This window comes from Cydia pomonella, chromosome 8, assembly GCF_033807575.1.
Source record: "Cydia pomonella isolate Wapato2018A chromosome 8, ilCydPomo1, whole genome shotgun sequence".
NCBI classification, from domain to species: domain Eukaryota; kingdom Metazoa; phylum Arthropoda; class Insecta; order Lepidoptera; family Tortricidae; genus Cydia; species Cydia pomonella.
This window is the reverse complement of record NC_084710.1, coordinates 17,969,829-17,990,945: the sequence shown is the minus strand read 5'-3', so window position 1 is coordinate 17,990,945 and position 21,117 is coordinate 17,969,829. Positions and strand designations below refer to the sequence as shown.

Sequence of the window (21,117 nt, the reverse complement as noted above, 5' to 3'; positions counted from 1 at the left end):
ATCTTATACCTTTAAACGAGCAATTCTTGTATATATATATATGTATATATATTTCCGGGATCTCGGAAACGGCTCTAACGATTTTGCTGAAATTTGGTATATGGGGGTTTTTGGGGGTAAACAATTGATCTAGATTAGTCTTATGTTTGGGAAAACGCGTGTTTTCGAGTTTTCATGCGTTTTTCTTTCGACGCAGAATATGGTTGCTAATTTCGTGTTGCCGGTCACTGTCCGTCTGGTCCAGCGGGTTAAGACGTGGACTGCTAAACGAGTGTTACGGGTTCGAATCTCGCCCGGTGACTAATTTTTTTTTTTATATGATCAAGTTTATATATAATTTTTTAATTTTTATTGTTTTAGACAAGTTTAATTTAGTAAAAAAAAATGTAGATAAGATTATCACCTATACACCACCATATTACAATCAATAGTTATAACCGAGCAATGCTCGGTCGCCCAGGTACTATATATATACATATATATATATGAAATCAGATGAACTTACAAAGCAGAAACATTAAGATTTTCCAGTACTGCCAGCAAAGTGCTCACTTAAGGATATATATTGTTGTTTAAGTACCCTCAACACAAGCCTTATTGAGCTTACTGTGGGACTTAGTCAATTTGTGTAATAACGTCCTATATTAAAGAAAATAATAAAAAATTGTTATATCGAGTGTCATTATATGGAGTTTAGACTGTATATATTCCCAGTTTTAAAAATTGTTGATAATGTAGTGAGTAAATAGGCAGGTCCACACAGAGCAAACATATGTGTGAGGCGATTTCTTCACGCACAAAGCGACCAGTTTAGACATGCCTCAGTCAAGATGATATAATATTTAATTGTTGTCCTTTAGCAACTTCTTAACGTCTGCAGAAATTAGAAGCTGTATGAAACCTATTGAGAGGCATGTTTCCTGTAGGGGGGCAAATACAGTTTGGTGACTATGATAAAGCTTCATAATAATAATTGTTGCACAAGCAACTGTCTTAGTTAAATTAGATAAACACCTGGTAATATTTCAAAATAGTTTTGATAGTATGTGCATACATAGTAGATGTGCATATATGCTACCAGGGAAATACACAAATATCCTATATAATTAGAAACAATATCTTATTCCGCACAATGGGCCCAGTATAAAAAAAAATGCAACAGATTAAAAAAATAATTCAAAGTATCCTAATAATGTATTAAGCTAGAACTACTGACAAAACAATGGGACAAAAACAGAAATTAAATGCTTACCCAAAAAGCCGAGGACACCAGTGAACCAGTCCAAGATGAACATTGTGAATCTGGAAGGTATCAAGATGATTAAAGCTTCCCTTTCTTCACAAAGAATACACAAATGAGTATGACTTGCAAATCCAATAGATATAAATTACGTAGTTTCATCTGACGTATGGATAGCACTTTGATAACTTAGCAAACAGCATTAGAGTCGTCAGACCCGTTTGGGGCGCACGAAAATTATTATAAGAATGCGATATCGAATTGAGTAATACGACTGACAGAACGTCACTCGCGTAGTAAGAACTTCGAACAGATTTACCATCACCAATCTAACAAAATACTCACTTATTAAAATTGAACTAGATTAACTAAAACTAGAGGAAGTTTATCACAATGTTTCACACTTAATTCCAATTAATTACGTCGTAAAAATCGACGAATTATCTCCCGATTGATGGTAAATGTATGTTGGAACTTGGCTCTGATTATGCGATGAATCTGTTGGCAATGAATGACGTACGCTACTTCCGGTTGTCTAGAGTTATTAACGCGTTTCAAATTTACACGATGTATATTATGATAATGTAAATGTTACGCATCCATTCAAGGATTATTTAAATCACAACACCTTTTAAGTATTTGTTTCTATAAGGTAAATTATAAATAGGTGTTTTACTTTAGGAAACTATAATAATATAATTATGAACGCATTTTTTTTTAAATTTGACAGCTTTGTGTGTGCTGCCATATTAAAATATTACACTACTTACATTACTTTCTTTTTTTAAATTTGTCATTAAATGTTTTTATTTTATTAATATTGAATGTAATACATTTAATAGCAACTAGTGTTCAGGGCAGTGATGTTAGAAGTTTAATCAAAATTGATCAAGATTTTTTACACATGTTTTACACCTTTGATGCTGGAAACACTGGCATCCGCTATTCTTTCTAGTGTTTGACAGCTTTCAAAGCAAAAGGTATTTTTAAGTTTCGTATAAATTCTTTGAAAAACATGTAATTACGACGGAAATATAACTAAATTTATTTAGAACGTTTAAGATATTATATACCTTCTTCATCACAAGTTCTGTAGTGAGTGGATTCTTGTGATAATTATAGGTTAAAAAAGTGCTAAGTGTTGTGTCGTTTTCAGGCTGAGCCATGGCCCCGAGGAAAAACAAAGTTGCGAAGGAGGAGGTCCAGGTAACCCTGGGCCCTCAGCACTTGGTGGGCGAGACCGTTTTCGGCGTTGCTCACATCTTCGCTTCTTTCAACGATACATTCGTGCACGTTACCGACTTGTCTGGCCGGGAAACCATCGCCAGGGTGACTGGTGGCATGAAGGTGAAGGCCGATCGAGATGAGGCTTCTCCCTATGCTGCTATGTTGGCTGCTCAGGTGAGTTTCAGTACCTATTTGGTTTGCTGTTCTTTGAAAATTACTTGCGTTACAATTTGAGGTTATGATCGCAAGTCTGTAAGGCAAATGGCATGTAAACATGTACTTCAACGCCTTCAAACTAAATATTTCGAGACGAGTAAACTCAGATTAGGTATATCATACGTAACCGCTACTCGCCTGCTGTATAATACCATTGTTATTTTATATTGTTGGTATGTATGTTTATTGAATACTACCTTGCTGAAGACATTTGAACATAAGTCTTTGGAGACCGACTTGTCTCACTACTAAGCTAATATTGCCACAATTAAGTTAGTAAGACTGGTTTGTATCAAAATTTACTCTATAGTTGTTTTACTAAATTCAAGGATTAAAGTGCAATTTGTTTGGCAATCTGGCATATACCGCATACATGTTAAATAATAAATAAATATTATAGGGCATTTTACACAAATTGACTAAGTCCCACTTACTTGACAACAATATGTATATAATGTATAAATATTTATAAACACTTAAATACATAGCAAACACCTATGACTCGGGAAGAAAAATCCATGCTCATCACACAACTCATTTCATCCATTTCATTTTCATTTGAACCCGGGACCATCAGCTTCACAGGCAGGGTCACTCACTACCTACTAGGTCAGATGGGTTATTAATGGTCATATTATTGTAAGAGACCCCATTGCTGTGTAGATTGATGTATTTGTTCAGATTCACCACTTGTCTGTATTTGTTAAGACTTGACATCTTGATTAAAAAGAAAAAATGTAAATCATTACTTAGGGTTTGTAGAGTATACTCTATTTCTAAGCCAATAATTTTTACAGGATGTTGCTGAGAAGTGCAAAACACTGGGCATCACTGCCCTCCACATCAAGCTCCGAGCCACGGGTGGCAACAAGACCAAGACTCCCGGACCCGGTGCCCAGTCTGCTCTCCGTGCGTTGGCTCGCTCCAGCATGAAGATCGGCCGTATTGAGGATGTCACCCCTGTGCCGTCTGACTCCACCCGTAGGAAGGGAGGCCGACGAGGCCGCAGGCTGTAATCTGTTAGGTTAAGCTTACTGTGGACTTTTAATATAAAGTATGCGGTATTTTGCGTTTTATTTTATTATCTATGTATATGTGACGTTCTATGCCTAAAGGGTCCTTATATACAAGGAGAATAAGGACTCTTGGCAAAAAAAAATCATCACAATCTTAGGTATACATCTAGTATTATGACCTTTTCACCTCTGATACTACCAAGTGATATGGGTACATTGGGTGTTCTGTTTCTGTTAAGTATAAGTTGCTACCCTCAACTGTTTTTTGACACAAGCTTACAAAATGTAAAAGTGTAAAATACTCAGTTTGCCAAGTCATTATCACAGTGAACTCACAATGGTCTTAAGGGTATCGTCTTATCTTGTCTCAATCGTTTTTTGTCAAGTTCTTAAATTCGTCCCGTTCTGCTTTCGTCACCCTTTCCCCATTCGTCACTTTTGTGAGTTGTCCATATCATCTTTGATAATCTTTGTTGTTTGTCTATTTCTTATTCCGGGTCATTTCGGTATTCGTCAACATCTTTGGGCATGTTCGATGTTAGTCTGTTGTTTTTAGATTTGGTTGAGATTTGCGACCTGTAGAGAGCATCCGGACATACGAAAGCAGTTAGCCCGAGTCAAAACTGTCAGATATTCAGTGTCCCTTACCCGCCTGCCTACAGTCATGCACGGAGCGAATACCCTACCCTCTCATATAGCCATACCAACGAGAGAATTGATTGTAATAGAAAGGGAAGTCTAAGAAAAAAACGAGCCCCTTAATTTGACATCTAAAACAGATGGCGCTGTACTGCGCCATATATTTTACGGTCACTGAATCGTCAACTTTTGACAATCAGAGTTACCGCAAAATGTTTGGAACTGTTTGTCAAATTCGAAGCACGAAATTGTCTTAGATCTTACGCATCTTAATCAATGTATCTTTGATACCAACATACATACTTGGTTTATGGAGCTCGGAAGCATAGCTGTCCTTATTTCCTCAACTCATGGTTTAATTTCGTTTGCATGCAGGTGGAGTTTACATATGGAAGTAAAAGGGTTAAAGGAAGAGGGGCTGTAAAGAATAAAACTTTTCTGAGAGAACATTGCTGTTATTATAATAGTTTATTACATTTCATAATAAATAGTTACTATTTTAAAATATACATACAATACTTTCTATGATAAACACTTCTTTACACACAACTAAAATTTTTCAATAATACATTTAGAATTAAATTTCCATTACTTTGAAATTATCTTAAAAAATCTTTATAAACGTTTTTCTATACAATATATTGCACAGCTATGGTTTACGGATTGCCCAGAACAGTATTATACATCTGTGCCTCCTACACTACTTTGTGATAATCAATAAAAGTAATCCTATTATAGTTATAGCAATCTTTGTGAAACCTGTAATCATTTAAGCAGTTGTGAAACTGCATGTAAACAATTATTTATTTCTGTGTATATTTGGGGCTGTCAGCAGTAATAATAAAACGACACGCTATTAAATTACTGTTATCATAGAAGCTTAAGTATTATTAACATAACGATTTAGGGCAAAACATACTGACAGCCTTATAAGGTCAAATAAGTCTAGACTGTATCTTGGTGGCACAATATGTAGTATAGGTACTAACTATATCCTTGTGTGTTTGTACGGACAGATGGGGTAAGTACCTCTATTTTATAATAGAAAGTGAAGATAGAGGCACTAAATCTATTGCGCGTTTCCTGCTTTAGACCGTAGGGGAAACTTTACTATCCCTGACTTTTAACATGTTGTATTGGGTAGAGGCATTTCCCCCACTTGCCCCGTTTGACTAAACGGTACAATTTTCACATTTAAAATCTATAAACATGAAAATTATAATTATACCATTTGCCACCAAGGTAGGTTCTATACATATTTGGTATAAACAGAAATAAGTAAATATATTTTGTGATACACCTCGCCTGCCACCATAAGGTTTATAACATTTTCTTAATGAGATCAATTTCATTTTACAAACCGCTCCAGGAGCTATTACCCTATGGGGAACATTATACAAATTTAGCAATATTATAAAGATATAGCTTGTTTAATATGTCTTTTAATAAAGCCTTACTTTAAAGTGCAAAGTCTTGTAGTGTATATGTATAAAAATGTCATAATCTGAAACATAAAATAACGAAAAATACACACACGGTATGGATAATGGGTATTTGCGATAGACATACATTTATTTTTATTTAAAACAATAAAATTTCCATCACACAAAACTTATATGTAAAAAGCTGTAAAACTGCAACAAAAAACAATAACTGTCACAATATACCTGTCGTTTTGAAGGTACTTTTTTCGGTGGAGACAAAGGGATCGGGTCTATTAGATTTCTATACGCGTATGATATCTTATTTCGATAGGAAACCATATAGTACTATAGCAGAGATTTCAATCAGAAAGTACAGAGTGCCGTGGCAAGTATAAAATCCAAAGAAAAACCGATCACATCTAAATTAACCTACGCTAGATATAGGAAAAGGGTCGAGCACTCATAATTTCATTTATATATGGCATACTCGTATCGCGAGCGGCTGCCGTCTGTCAGACTTGCTGAACGGTTTACACGAGCGTTTCGCTGGCAATTCTTCAATTATTACGCGTAGCATCCGTTGCGTATCGTGGATAGCTGAAAAATCGCTGGTGAATAACGCCAATGAGATGATAAGGGGCGGTCTCGGTCGCACTAGGCCGTCTACTCTGTACCGGTCGCTATTGTCTGCTAGTTTTCAGCATATAATTATTTTAGTTTTATGCCTCGAATTAAAATCAAGACCCCATCTACGTCTAGCGGAACACGCTAATATACCACGCATTTATTATGCTCGTGTGTCATAGCAGGCTTTAAACGGGCTTAGATATCTCTTGTGACATCGATTTGAACCTTAAGGCTCAAAATGTAGAAGCCACCTGCCCGCGGTGAAGAGTACGGCCTAGTGTGGTCCGGGCGAGTCCTCGGGTGGCCGCAGCCGGGGGCGCGCGCGCGGCTTGCGCTACAAGCCCGTCTTGAGGCGGATCTTCTTCAGGTGCTGCGGCGCGGCGAACGCCTGCGGGCGGCGCTTGCCGGCCGCGGCCAGCGACTCCGCGCGGGACAGGCCCGCCAGCGTGCCGCCCGGGACCTCCTCCCAGCCGGCCAGCTCGGAGGAGGAGGACGAGGCCATGGCGCGGCAGCGGTTGGCGTCGGCGCGCGTGCCGGCGCGGATGGAGCGGTTGAGGCTGCGCTTGGAGCCGAGCTTGGCGGACAGCACGGAGACGCGCGGGCTGTCGTCGTCGGCGGAGCGGCGCGCGGGCCTCTGCTTGGCGAGCTGCGTCTTGCTGGCGTTGGGCTTGCGCACGGCGAGCACGTTGCGGCGCCGGGCCAGCTTGCCGGGCGGCGGCTCGGGCAGCTCGTGCACGGAGCGCGCGGGCGGCGTGCGGCGCTCGTCGGGCTTGGCGCCCGCGTACGTGTTCTCCTTGCGCTCGGCGTCCGACACCTTGGCCTTGGAGCGCGCGTACAGCGGCGCGCGCGTGGGCGACGACGTCTTCGGCCGCAGCCGCGACATGGTCAGCTGGAAAAATTCTCCTGTTAGAACGCTTGCTCTGTTTACCTTTTATTCTAAGCTCTAGCATACTGTGTAGTGGCTTTGTCACGCGAAAAGATAAGATAAGGCACTCGTCTTTCTATTTTGGACAAAACGAGTCGAATACCCTATCTCTGGATAAATGGCAAATCATGACGGAATCATGACATATCATAAAAGACACTAATATGAGTAATATAATACACAAGACCCTTCTCACATTTTATATGAAAGTTATTATAATAAGCTAGATGTCAAGTTTTTAATATTAATGGTATCAGTCGATCTAGTTTGTTTTGAAAATTGTAATCTACGCAAGAAACGCCCATTATTAAACAATACTTGACACTGAAGTCTCTAGTGTGTGTACTATGCCTCACCCCCACACGTACGTAGCTGTAGTATACAAAAACATGTATGCGTTATTTTAATAATATAATGGGTTGGGGAAAAAAATATTTCGGGTCTTTCTAACAGATGGTGTTAGAGTTGTATGTTTCTAGTAATGATTATTCAGTGAAGTCATTCTAGAGCATGTTTAGAAGTTTCGAGTCTATAGAACATTTTAAAGCGCGAATTAGCGTCATTTGTTTACTTATTCAAAAATTATTGCGTATTGATTATAGAGATTCCAGAAGGCCACTTTCGTCACATTTTACTTTTTTACTTCCGGAAAGGAAATACTGCAGCCCAGGCTCATCGAAAATTGTGTAGTGTTTATGGTGATGACTGCTTAAGTGAACGCCAGTGTCAGAATTGGTTTGCTCGATTTCGTTCCGGAATCTTCGATCTTAAAGATGAACCTCGCCCTGGTCGGCCAACCGTTGAAAAAGTTGATCAAATTCTTAATGAAATCGAGGTAGACCGATATATTTCATCTCGTGACATTGCTGTGAAACTAAACGTCGACCATAAAACAGTTTTGAACAATTTACATAAGCTTGGATATCAAAAGAAGCTCGATACTTGGGTTCCACATGAATTAACATTGAAAAATTTAATGGACCGAGTTTCCATTTGTGAATCCCTGCTGAAACGAAACGAAATCAAGCAATTTTTAAAACAAATGATTACGGGCGATGAAAAGTGGATCACGTACGACAGTAAGGTGCGAAAGAGATCGTGGTTGAAGCCTGGAGAAACTTCGCAAACAGTAGCGAAGCCCGTATTGACGCCAAGGAAGGTGATGTTGAGTGTTTGGTGGGATTGGAAGGGTATTGTTTATCATGAGCTGCTCGAACCTGGCCAAACCATTAATTCAACTATCTTCTGTCAACAACTAACGCGATTGAAGCAGGCGATGGAAAAAATTCGGCCAGAATTGATCAATAGGAAAGGCGTTGTCTTCCATCACGACAATGCTAGACCGCACATATCTTTAGTGACTCGTCAAAAGCTGATAGAGTTTGGCTGGGAAGTTTTAATGCATCCACCGTATAGCCCTGACCTTGCCCCGTCGGACTATCATTTGTTTCGGTCTCTGCAAAACTCTCTTAATGGTGTAAAGTTGGTTTCAATAGAGGCTTGTGAAAATCACTTGGTTCAGTTTTTCGCCCAAAAACCTCAGAAATTCTACAGTGACGGAATTATGATTTTACCAGAAAAGTGGCAAAAGGTCATCGATCAAAACGGCACATACATCATTGATTATATTAATATTTATATTAATAAATTAACTTTGAAAAACATAAAAAAACCGAAATTATTTTTTCCCCAAACCAATATTTATATTTAGGCACCAAGAATTGTATAATTGACGCCACACTTTACAACCACCTCGCAGCGCAAGACCGCACTGGCATGGTCGCCATGCAGAGGTCAATGATACAACTCTTGGTATCTAAATATCATTATCTTGGTATTAATATCTTATTCAGTTAGAATAACGCATACATTCATACTACAGCTACGTAGTGTGGGGGTGAGAGATAGTATACACACTAATAGTACCAATTATAAAATTCTACATGTTCCATCCCAATTCCAGTAACAAGGCATCCAATAGAAGAGGCATAAAACTCGGAAATAAAAACGCCTTGGCTATTTAAAGACATTGTGACTTTGACACTAATTTAAACATGCTTTTGGTAAAGTCGTGTTTTATAGACGATAAGACGTGCCTTGGGATTTTTTCCCACCATTATATAATGAATCCGCCCTGACTTGCCACGTTCGTATGAAGTAACATAGCAAAGACAACACACCCGATCGGTTTAGTAACTAGTGAGAAATGGATGTTATTTTCTTCGGTTTTTGACGAATCTCTTACCCCAATTATTAACAAAAGGCTGGTGGTATTTTAAGGTGGTTTGGTTGGACTGGGTGGGTTGTATTTAAGCACTGAAAAATTAAAGAGGTATAGTTATAAAAAAACAAATAAAAAAGTAACGAAAACGTTAGTTGGAATGGAACGTTGGTTGTCAAAGAAGGTAAACAGAAGAAGAAAACCTTAAATTAAGAAATTTATCTCTTAACACTGTAGCGTAAAATTAGATTGTGTAAGTCTAGATCAAAGAACTCTAAGATATTGGTGTGAACCATTTGCAAAGGTGCAATAATTAATGCAATATGGTCGTGTTCATATATTTCCGCAAAACTGGTCGCATCGCGTGGATATGTCCGATCATATAGGCATACTAAAATATTTATTTATAAAATAGTTCAGGCGTACCTACTATTTAGCCACCGAGTAGTCGGTACATCTTTATTCTTACCAGTGCAGATCTATATAGGCTAGTGTCACATATTTCTTGATTTCAATCGAGCCTGATTTCTAGTGAAGTTCAAATGTCTATATAGAACTTCAACCGGTTCAGGTGTCGAAAAATCAGGTCCTGGATTGACGAACTGAGCGAGAGCCCTACTGAATACCAACTATTCTACTATCTGCAAATGAACGGCTGGGGTCGTAAGACTTCTGATTAATACTTGTGTGTTCGTAGCGAGAGTGAGCGAATTAGTACATTCCGATACAAGTGCGAATAGAAATAGAAAATTCGCAAAGATTGGCGAAAAATTAAAACACGACCGAAGGGTATGTATCGTACAACGTTTTACAGTACATATGGCCCTTTTTATTTTCGATATAGTTACGTAATATGGTAATTATCGCACTAGTAGCACCATGTGTACTGTAATAGTACATTACGACACAAGTGCGAAAAATAGGAAATTCGCAATTCTCTCCCTTCGGTCGTGTTTCAATTTATCGCCACTCGTTTCGAATTTCCTATTCGCACATGTATCGTACAACATTTTACAGTACAACCTTTAAATGTTCGACACAGTAACGTAATATGCAAATTTACGCACTAGTGCTATAAAGTAGCACCATATGTACTGTAAATAGTGATATGACCCCGGTCTTCAGTTAGGCTTGCGGCTACTATAATATTCGCACCGTGTGTTGCAAGATGTGCGTGTGTGCACGCAGCCAGTCGCGTGGTGCTCGGAGCACGGCGGGCGAGTTCGGGTGGTGCTTCGTCAGGTCCAAGATGAGCCGAGCGAGCCTGAACACAGTGGCACGCACCGTGGGCCGCACGCAGCCAGTCGCGCACGGAGGTCGGGTGGTGCCCGTCAGGTCCCTGAACACAGTGGTATACGCACCGTGGGCCGCACGGTGCGCGTGTGCGCACGCAGCCAGTCGCGCACGGAGGCGAGCGTGCGGTGCTCGGAGCACGGCACGCGCGAGGTCGGGTGGTGCCCGTCAGGTCCCTGAACACAGTGGTATACGCACCGTGGGCCGCACGGTGCGCGTGTGCGCACGCAGCCAGTCGCGCACGGAGGCGAGCGAGCGGTGCTCGGAGCACGGCACGCGCGAGGTCGGGTGGTGCCCGTCAGGTCCCTGAACACAGTGGTATACGCACCGTGGGCCGCACGGTGCGCGTGTGCGCACGCAGCCAGTCGCGCACGGAGGCGAGCGAGCGGTGCTCGGAGCACGGCACGCGCGAGGTCGGGTGGTGCCCGTCAGGTCCCTGAACACAGTGGTATACGCACCGTGGGCCGCACGGTGCGCGTGTGCGCACGCAGCCAGTCGCGCACGGAGGCGAGCGAGCGGTGCTCGGAGCACGGCACGCGCGAGGTCGGGTGGTGCCCGTCAGGTCCCTGAACACAGTGGTATACGCACCGTGGGCCGCACGGTGCGCGTGTGCGCACGCAGCCAGTCGCGCACGGAGGCGAGCGAGCGGTGCTCGGAGCACGGCACGCGCGAGGTCGGGTGGTGCCCGTCAGGTCCCTGAACACAGTGGTATACGCACCGTGGGCCGCACGGTGCGCGTGTGCGCACGCAGCCAGTCGCGCACGGAGGCGAGCGTGCGGTGCTCGGAGCACGGCACGCGCGAGGTCGGGTGGTGCCCGTCAGGTCCCTGAACACAGTGGTATACGCACCGTGGGCCGCACGGTGCGCGTGTGCGCACGCAGCCAGTCGCGCACGGAGGCGAGCGAGCGGTGCTCGGAGCACGGCACGCGCGAGGTCGGGTGGTGCCCGTCAGGTCCCTGAACACAGTGGTATACGCACCGTGGGCCGCACGGTGCGCGTGTGCGCACGCAGCCAGTCGCGCACGGAGGCGAGCGTGCGGTGCTCGGAGCACGGCACGCGCGAGGTCGGGTGGTGCCCGTCAGGTCCCTGAACACAGTGGTATACGCACCGTGGGCCGCACGGTGCGCGTGTGCGCACGCAGCCAGTCGCGCACGGAGGCGAGCGTGCGGTGCTCGGAGCACGGCACGCGCGAGGTCGGGTGGTGCCCGTCAGGTCCCTGAACACAGTGGTATACGCACCGTGGGCCGCACGGTGCGCGTGTGCGCACGCAGCCAGTCGCGCACGGAGGCGAGCGTGCGGTGCTCGGAGCACGGCACGCGCGAGGTCGGGTGGTGCCCGTCAGGTCCCTGAACACAGTGGTATACGCACCGTGGGCCGCACGGTGCGCGTGTGCGCACGCAGCCAGTCGCGCACGGAGGCGAGCGTGCGGTGCTCGGAGCACGGCACGCGCGAGGTCGGGTGGTGCCCGTCAGGTCCCTGAACACAGTGGTATACGCACCGTGGGCCGCACGGTGCGCGTGTGCGCACGCAGCCAGTCGCGCACGGAGGCGAGCGTGCGGTGCTCGGAGCACGGCACGCGCGAGGTCGGGTGGTGCCCGTCAGGTCCCTGAACACAGTGGTATACGCACCGTGGGCCGCACGGTGCGCGTGTGCGCACGCAGCCAGTCGCGCACGGAGGCGAGCGTGCGGTGCTCGGAGCACGGCACGCGCGAGTTCGGGTGTTGCCCCGTCAGGTCCAGAATCGATGCGCCGAGAGAACGCCCCACCTGGATGTCAACACAGATTAGAAAAATTAACAATGTTTGGATACAAATTAATATAGATTTAGTTATTTTGCCCACACAAAATAATATTGTTTAAATAAAAATATAACTTTGCCCACCATAGAAATATAAAATATAAAATTATTTTAAAAAAACCTCCTATTTTTACATGTGTTTTATATCACTATTAAGTAATAAAAACAATTTTTAGGTGGGAAATGTTACCTCCACTACATAAAAAAAAACTCGAATTTACTATAATAATATACAAAATAAATAAAAAAACATTAAAAATCGTCCGTAACCGCTTTTGACCAAGGTGGAATTAACAGTTTTTGCTTTAAATTTAATTTAATTTCAATAATCTAAAGTGTACGTTTCCAGTAACAAGCTATTGTGCTGTAAGCGGCTGTGGTAAACCAATGAAAAAATTAAAAATTTTGGAGTTAACCAATGAAAAAATCTGGAGAATTTGGAAGAGATTTTGGCCTACCATAATCTAATTCTACATACTAAATACGATCACAATGATAAAGAAATTAGGTTTACTTCTAAGTTGAGACTTAAAGGCTAAAGCAGAGAAGCTTTCCCTATATATTTTTGTAAATTGACCCGCCTGTTGCTATCTCTATTGCACGCACATATTTATATTGTTGTCCCGCCCATGATGCCGGTTGTCAATGTACGAAAATCTACATGGAAAGCGTCTCTGCGAATATGTATAAATTACAAGTGACAAAAAAGGTACAATTTTCGAATTATTCAATGTACTAAAATTTTATATTTGGCTTTTACTAAAGTAAAGAGAAAAGTAAGTCAGGTATGTGTTGGTATTAATTTTTTTCTCTTAACCAAAAAATAAAAGCACCAACACATCTTTACTCAATTCGACTCAACTTTTCAAAAAGTCGTCAAACACGCATTAAAAACGACTAATCAATCGATCAGTGTGGGTCGGTGTGCAGCGCGATGGTTGCTTCTGGCACTAATACTACAGCATATTGTGCGCTATGACTATAAGTGATGCGCTAATGGAAGCTCCTGTTTTTCCCATTAGACTAGTGACTTACTAAGGTGCAGTAGGTTCAGCTAGCAGTTTTTGTAATGTAGCGCTTTTATAGATCACAATACGGTTGCCAAAAATTTAATTAGCAATCTCGAGGCCTTTCTCTAGGAACTCCATCAATTTGAAACCTGATTTCATGATTTTCGCTTGATAAAAAACATTACGTCTATGTAAAACGCACCTTAAAAATGTGTAACAAATTTTGCAAAATTGACAAGATTGACAAGTAAGTAGGTACTCAAATAATATGTATATAAATACGACTTTTACCACCTCATGAAAATCATGTTATCAATATTAATACAATGACAACATAATTAATAATTATTACTTTTACTTGACAAGTTTACCACATTGGGAATTTACCGAGAATACTTTTCCACTCAAAGTCAAATGGTAGGGCAAAGTTGTATCCATTGGTAAAATTGCCAGGTTTCACTGAGCTACTGGGAATAAGCCAGCTCCGAGGAGACCAACCTGCCAGGGATCTATATCTTCCGCATTCTCCAGATTCTTATTGCGGGCCCTTATCTGAAATGTGGGTACCGATTCTAAAACTTGGTCATTGCTTGTGCGAACTATTTCAGTGAATTAAGTGGCAACTTTGTCAACGGATTTTTGCCCACGGTTAATGCTACGTAACTGTTATATAAAACTACTACACGCTTGACATATATTGTGATCCTGTATTTAAATATCACGGAGATATGCAAATAGATGAGGGCACAAAATGCACGTAAGTATATCAAAACCTGATGGCAAAGTTGCAGGTTCTATTTGGGGAATAGTTATCTGAACCTACGTTGCAAACCTATGCGCTAAGCTAAGTAGTCTATATATTTCGAATATATTAGTTACTGAGATACGCCATTCGTATTTTTTCTAGGACAGAAAATGAGAAGAGAATAGAGATGTTACAATGTCCAGATCTCTCTATTATTATCAATTACTACAGCAGTAAAGAAACGTCACAGATTACAGCTTCATAAAATCGTGTTAATATACCTATAGGCTCGAGCGTTCCGGTCTGGACTTGCATGATTTCCTTAGTCATTACGAGCACTGTATGAAGCTGTCACTCTTACAGATGTTCAAATTACGGATAGTTTAAAAAAGTTGGGAAAGTTCCCGGAAATTTCAGGAAAGATTCATACGAAATTATGGAAATAGAAAATTTCAATCTCCAAAGTTTCCGAAATTATTCTAAGGGGAAATTTCGCAATTTTGTAAACTATCCGATGGAACATCAGTAGTCACCCTGTAGCGTTTCTTTGTTGACATGCTAAGAGTGTTAGTTCCCCGGAAACATTACCTCTTCGAATATATGCGGCGTGTACTTGGGCGGCACGGGCTGCGTGACGGGCGCGGCGGGCGCGTCCTTGACGGCGGGCGGCAGCACGTTGACCAGGCGGCCCGTGTTGTAGTTGCACTCCAGCGTGTACGAGCGCACCAGCCCCGTGGCCTTCAGCACGGCCACGCGGCCGGAGCCCTCGCGGGACATGCCGTCGCGGCGGTCCCTGCCGATTGAACAGGGGTTTATGGGCATTTGAAAAAATAATCCGAGGGGGTTTGCTCAGCTACAAATATTTAACAGGCGGAAAGTTTAAGCATTTATTGAAAATTAAACAAAAATATTTTGCCTACATTGCTTACCTTGCCCTAACTAAATTAACAGAATATTTGCGGTTAGTTAGATAATGTAAAAATTATAAGTGAACAAAATTAGGAAATAAAGCATATGTGGGCAAAGCTAAAGAGTATTTGTTTTGTACACTAAAATATAAATGTCATATTAATGTTCTGTTCTTCTGTTTTTGTTACCTGTACATGCTCGTAGATGTTTGTGACTGTCACGAATAAAGGTGTTTTATATTTATCTTCATATTACTGATGATTTCAACGAGGTTGCTTCCTATGTCAAGGAGTCTTAAAACATTTGCTCCATTGTTTACGTTTATGCCCATTTCACAAGTTTTGATGCCGTTTTGGGGCGATGTGGGTAATATTTATATCATATAATGTATTAAATATGTGGAAATTATAAGCAAATGTATGCAGGTGAAACTAGATTCTAAGAAATCAAAATAAAATCCTGTAAAACATATTTAAAATTACAGGCTAAAGAAAATACTCACTTAAGGTACATATTTCGCTCCGTGAAATTGCACGACGAGAAATGGAAGTGCATGTTGTTAAGCGACATTATTCGAGGAAGCAACATGCACTCTACCGAAGCTTCACAGTCCTCGAAGTGGTTCCCGTACATAAAGATACCTGTGGTGCAATTTCATTTATTAGGTTCTTATGAATAGGGGGTAATCTGCAATGTTCTACCGTCAGAGTGCAGCACATATTGTAAACCACAGAGTAACTTATACATACTATGTTTTAAAATTATCACTGCCAAGAACAAGTATGTGTGTTCATTTTGTATTGGAAATGGGGCGCTTGGCACTGAAAGTGTTAAACAGGTTTTTTGTGACGTTTTCACTATGACATTGTGCATCAAAGCGGTTTGTTTGCTGAGATCCTATCGCGAATCGCAAAAATAGAAATTTCGTTATCTGCTTCTCTATCGTTCGAATGCGCAAGAGTGACAAAGATTTTGTTGTTTCGCAGTAGACCCTCGGTACGTGCTAGTGGCGCTCTCTACACAGAGTTTTGCGTAATATTTCCCTACGATGCAGCACCCATGAAATCAAAACTTTAGATAAGTATTTAGTTTTATAGTTTATTCTTATTTATTCTTTCTTGGTCATAGTCTAGCCTAGCGGGACTTGGAGTACTGTGTTAAAAACACTCCTTTGCAGTGCAGGTTAGGTCCTAGCCAGGAACAAATATCATACCCACAGCACCATGCGGCGAGTCGAGCAATAAAAGTCAGGTACTACTCGTACTGGCCTTAGCGTCTATTTCAGACGATCTATAGTGCAATGTCCAGAGACATTATACCGCCTGGGACGGAGTTAAGGAAAACGTAGGGATACCCAGCACCTGCGCCACCCTCTCGACCTCACTGGCCGGACCCACAGGAAAGGCAAGCCAATACGTGTGGAGCCAGGTTGGCTGCAGAAGTCTACCGCACATTTCAGGTTGGACCCTACTCACGCCTAACGGGGACTCCGTCCCGGGTTTGATTTTGGAGTTTTCCTTCTCCTACATAAGTTGCAACCCAATGCTTAGAGGCTTATCTCCCCTGTGACGAAGCGTAACATGACGGCTTCCTTCGTGAACTTAGTCGCCTCTTACGACACCCTTGTTCTTTTAGGGTTGGTGCTATTCTTAAGCCGGACACCACACAGTTAAAACGCAAAACGCACGGGTAAAAGTCAGGTACCGTATACGTAATACTACCTGCACCAATTATTGTTGTGAGACCCATTCAATAAGGCCGTGCAAGTGCAATAGAGATAGAACGATTCTGATGATTTCCGATCTGACTCGCTACTTAGTTTAGCGGTAAGTATGGTTCATAGCTTCCCGATGGCTTCTCTTAAAGTGGTTAAGGGAGATTTTAATGAAACAATGTGAAGGTCAGCTGCCGCTAGGTTTGTAAGTTGAGAAAGGGGAATCACTTACCTAAAAACGTAGACAAAAATTGTTTAGGGTTGAAATTGACTTGTTGTTCCGTGCTAGAGGTGTGGGTGCCTTTCTTTTCTTTGATGGTGATAATAGCCACAAGATATGGTACTATACTCTGTATTTTTAGGTATCTAAATAAAAGTAAACAAATAATTTGTACATTTTCGGGTAGTTAAAACGTTTATTAGTTAACCAACCAATTACAAAACCGTCTGGATCTGTCACTGAACGACCTGATTTTAACCTACATTATTTTATCACGTAATGTTTTGTTTTCATCTACCCTCAACTGGCTGAAGGAGCCATTTGAGAGTAGATTTTGTTTACTTTTATTTAAATACCTAAAGATACAGAGTATAGGACAGAATAAATAATAGCACTACCGTATAGAAATGACACTTCCTACAAAACAGTGACAGCGATTCAGGGACAAATCATGCCGTCTCTTTCTAATGTATGGCACTATCCCTTTCGGCTATTTAGGGTTGCAAAATTTTATTCATTATCTTATCTGTGGTTGTGCACGCAAAGGAACGTCAAGTCGTGCCAACCCTAATAATTGCTCGTTTAACCTTTCTTAGAGGCGTGTCCGTGCAGGTCTATGTACAAGAACAGCCCGGACTCGGGCTCCTTGGGCTTGGGCGGCGGCGGGGGCGGCTTCTTGCGGCTCCGCGCCACGGGGGTGGGCGACTTGCTCTTCTCTTCTTTGGGTGGCGCTGGTGGTGCTGGTAGTAACCGCAGCTGTAGAGCACACAAGGATGTTTTGTTAATTTAAGTGTCTGGTTAGATAAAGAAAACAGATATAAAACTATGACGTCACCTTTTTCCAATCCGTATCAATATTTTTTTTACAATGACGTGCATGGCTCTCTAGGCAAGCAAACTCAGCGGTTTTTTTGATAGAGTGATCTATAAAAACCGGTTTTAGGATAAAAATTTCTTATTTCAATCCCGTTTGGAATTCATAGAAAATAAATCGTTATTTTGTTTGGTATAAAATAGCTTGAGTTTTTGAGCTCGCGTTAGCATGTTACAGTATTGTACAGTAACGCGTGCTACGTCAAGTACTCCCATACACTGTTACTGCCACGTGGGTGAAATGCAAACCTAGTGTAGACGGAATAGTTCAGTACAATGTGTAGTTCACCTTGGGTTCGTGCTCGTCGTCCGCTTGTCGCGCGTGCCCGCTGTCGCCGTCGCCGGCCGCCACGGCCACGCTCACCGTCGACACGCCAGACACCAATTTCTAAACAAACCATTGAGGTATAGTACTAGAGTCGGTATCTCTAACAAAAGGCGGCACCTCAATAGGCGGGTCCACATAGAGCGAGCATACGCGCGAGGCAATTTCCTCACGTACAATACGGCTAGTGTACTTCATTGCGTTTAGTACGTCTCCGACTACTGACGAGATGCCACTCATGTGACAAAATTTTAAATAATTATAAAAATTAAAAATGTCCTTGTGTGAATGAAAATGTATTCTAATAATATCAAGAAACATGATAAAATCAATATAATAACAATCCACTGCGAAAAAACTCTTGTTTAGAAACGTCACTTTATACTCTCGCGTTTTTCGTAGATGTAACACGCAGGTACTAACGATTACCTACCTTATTGTTTGCAGAATATATACACAATAATGATATATTACTCTTTATCTCCTAATTTTTTGTAGTGTTTTTTGAGAAAATATCTTATACCTTTAAACGAGCAATTCTTGTATATATATATATATATATATATATATATATATATATATATATATAAATATATATATTTCTGTGATCTCGGAAACGGCTCTAACGATTTCGCTGAAATTTGGTATATGGGGGTTTTTGGGGGTATACAATCTATCTAGATTAGTCTTATGTTTGGGAAAACGCGTGTTTTCAAGTTTTCATGCGTTTTATTTTCGACGCAGAATATGGTCGCTAATTTCGTGTTGCCGGTCACTGTCCGTCTGGTCCAGCGGGTTAAGACGCGGACTGCTAAACGAGTGTTACGAGTTTAAATCTCGCCCGGACTACCTTTAGTTTTTTTATATGTTCAAGTTTATATATAATTTTTTAATTTTTATTGTTTTAGACAAGTTTAATTTAGTAAAAAAATGTAGTTAAGATTATCACCTATAGACCACCATATTACAATAAATTGTTATAACCGAGCAAAGCTCGGTCGCCCAGGTACTGAGTATTTAAAGAGTATATTATGCCATAAGCGCGATTTTATCAAAATTGCTACGAGTACGAGAGTCAAATAGAAAGACTTATATGACTAATTTTATAAATTTTAATGTCGTCCGTGTTACATGTGTAAAACAATTTCAATACACTTTTAAGGAGATAAATACATTTTATCTAGATTCTTTACAGTGCGTATGTAGGCAGAAAATGAACAGTTGTCATAACAGTTTCGCCTCTGGCTAGCTACACAGCTATGCATATTCTTTAGCATAGTGACAGAAGTCAAACGCCGAAAATGACACAATTTTTTCTCGATAGCCTGTCTAGTACATGTTTGTCAGTGACATAAACACGATATCCATTTATATAGACTATTGGCTTGCCCAATTATCAGTAGAAAATGGCGCCAAAGTTAAAGTTTTAAAAATGTAAGCGGATCATTTAAAAAAGTAGGGGACTCCCCTTTGCGCTTACTTTTTATATTATCCGCCCTTTTTCCCAAATTAGACTACTTATGGTTGTCGGGTATAGTCATGTATAGATATGAAATTAACTACGTCCCTCATTATAGGATAAATATAAGCAGAACTCAGTTTAGTATAATTGTCCACTATTTTTATGTGTCAGTGGTCTCGTTAATTCTATCGCCGCTTTCTAAATGGCAAGAATCAAACGAATCTGTTTGGTTCACTTCATTCATCATTCATTACTTCAATCACTTTATACAATATTAGATATTACGCGTATAACAAGCGATTGCGAGATACTTGAAACCGATACATTCCATTCACATCTAACGTCTTCTCTTACGAATCGCGTGAATATTGTAATTATTCATACCATACATCCCTAATAAAATACATACAAATACATCCCCAAGTTAAAGATAGGGACGTGTAACAATTTAGTATTTTAATTATTTACTTAATAACCACAATATTAGTAGGAAACCAATCAAGTTATTAAATATGTAGATTTCTACTTTTTGAAACTTTTTGTGTTGTATTTCTGTTTATATAAACTACATTAGTAGTTTGGTATGTGGACTGATATTTAATATATTTTCATATTATTAACCGGTGTAGTACAGTCAAGTGCTAAAATATGTATCGAAAGAATCGTCTCATAAATATGGTACTAGGCTCTTATTACACTGGAATAAGATGCTATGGGACATATTTTCGAGTAAGATGTGTACACCCATATTTTTACACTTGACTGTATAGTAGATATACCACTAGTAGTTTAATGAAAAAATAAAACAAAAAACGTACAATTTCCTCATTATTATGTGTGACGATGTATCGCTTGAAGCAGTTTGTACAGAAGTAAATGGTCTCGTCCGTTGCTGCCTGCTCTAAGTCTTGAAGCTGCGAAAAAAACATAAAAAATATCTAAAAAAATGAACGATCAATTTACCTATAATCATATCATTGACGATCTTTGATTTCCAGTGCGTATTTTATACTTAAGAATTTTATTTACACATATCATAAATCCTCTATGATGGCTTCAAAATCCGTAAATAATGGCCAACATTAGGTACTATAAACTGTTTTGTAACAATAAATTTCTTATCTATTTGACCTCTACTCTAATATCAGTCGAGATGCCTTTTTGTTCGAAATGTCAATTGCATATAATTTGGACAAATCTCGCATGTTAGTTTGTATCGAACGATACGGAAAT

The 21,117-nt window shown here is 41.0% G+C and overlaps 3 protein-coding genes across 9 annotated transcripts in view; 1 reads left to right on the top strand and 2 right to left on the bottom strand.

Moving 5' to 3' along the window:
* LOC133520763 (GTP-binding protein SAR1b) overlaps window positions 1-1,745 on the bottom strand; it is a 356,904-nt gene extending 355,159 nt beyond the window's left edge. For both annotated transcript variants that reach the window (XR_009799806.1, XM_061855400.1), the window contains exons 1-2: window positions 1,586-1,745; window positions 1,253-1,302 (exon numbers count right to left, since the gene is read on the bottom strand). Coding sequence is in view for 1 of the 2 variants with exons in the window: in XM_061855400.1 (XP_061711384.1) it covers window positions 1,253-1,295 (43 nt within the window). In the remaining variant the exon portion in view is untranslated. The remainder of the gene's footprint in view (window positions 1-1,252; window positions 1,303-1,585) is intronic.
* Window positions 1,746-2,064: 319 nt separating this feature from the next.
* LOC133520764 (small ribosomal subunit protein uS11) lies at window positions 2,065-3,747 on the top strand. The gene is made up of 3 exons (XM_061855401.1): window positions 2,065-2,220; window positions 2,397-2,641; window positions 3,481-3,747. The coding sequence occupies exons 2-3, from the start codon at window positions 2,405-2,407 to the stop codon at window positions 3,697-3,699; spliced, it is 456 nt and encodes a 151-aa protein (XP_061711385.1). The 5' UTR covers window positions 2,065-2,220; window positions 2,397-2,404; the 3' UTR covers window positions 3,700-3,747.
* Window positions 3,748-4,787: 1,040 nt separating this feature from the next.
* LOC133520743 (cytosolic carboxypeptidase-like protein 5) overlaps window positions 4,788-21,117 on the bottom strand; it is a 34,032-nt gene continuing 17,702 nt past the window's right edge. For 4 of the 6 annotated variants that reach the window (XM_061855360.1, XM_061855365.1, XM_061855363.1 and 1 more), the window contains 9 exons: window positions 20,703-20,798; window positions 18,387-18,485; window positions 17,812-17,980; window positions 15,793-15,931; window positions 14,970-15,174; window positions 14,135-14,188; window positions 12,457-12,594; window positions 9,560-9,630; window positions 7,140-7,278 (listed from right to left, as the gene is read on the bottom strand). In XM_061855360.1, coding sequence (XP_061711344.1) covers window positions 9,568-9,630; window positions 12,457-12,594; window positions 14,135-14,188; window positions 14,970-15,174; window positions 15,793-15,931; window positions 17,812-17,980; window positions 18,387-18,485; window positions 20,703-20,798 — 963 coding nt within the window. In that variant the 3' untranslated portion in view covers window positions 7,140-7,278; window positions 9,560-9,567. Of the gene's footprint in view, window positions 7,279-9,559; window positions 9,631-12,456; window positions 12,595-14,134; window positions 14,189-14,969; window positions 15,175-15,792; window positions 15,932-17,811; window positions 17,981-18,386; window positions 18,486-20,702; window positions 20,799-21,117 lie in introns of all 6 variants that reach the window. The other 2 variants (XM_061855366.1, XM_061855361.1) reach the window with 2 other exon arrangements.

Excerpts from the sequence above, each read along its gene's own strand:
- LOC133520764 (XM_061855401.1), top strand. The coding sequence starts at position 2,405 with ATGGCCCCGAGGAAAAACAAAGTTGCGAAGGAGGAGGTCCAGGTAACC. Across the intron at positions 2,642-3,480 it reads CTGCTATGTTGGCTGCTCAG|GATGTTGCTGAGAAGTGCAA; the intron begins GTGAGTTTCAGT and ends TAATTTTTACAG.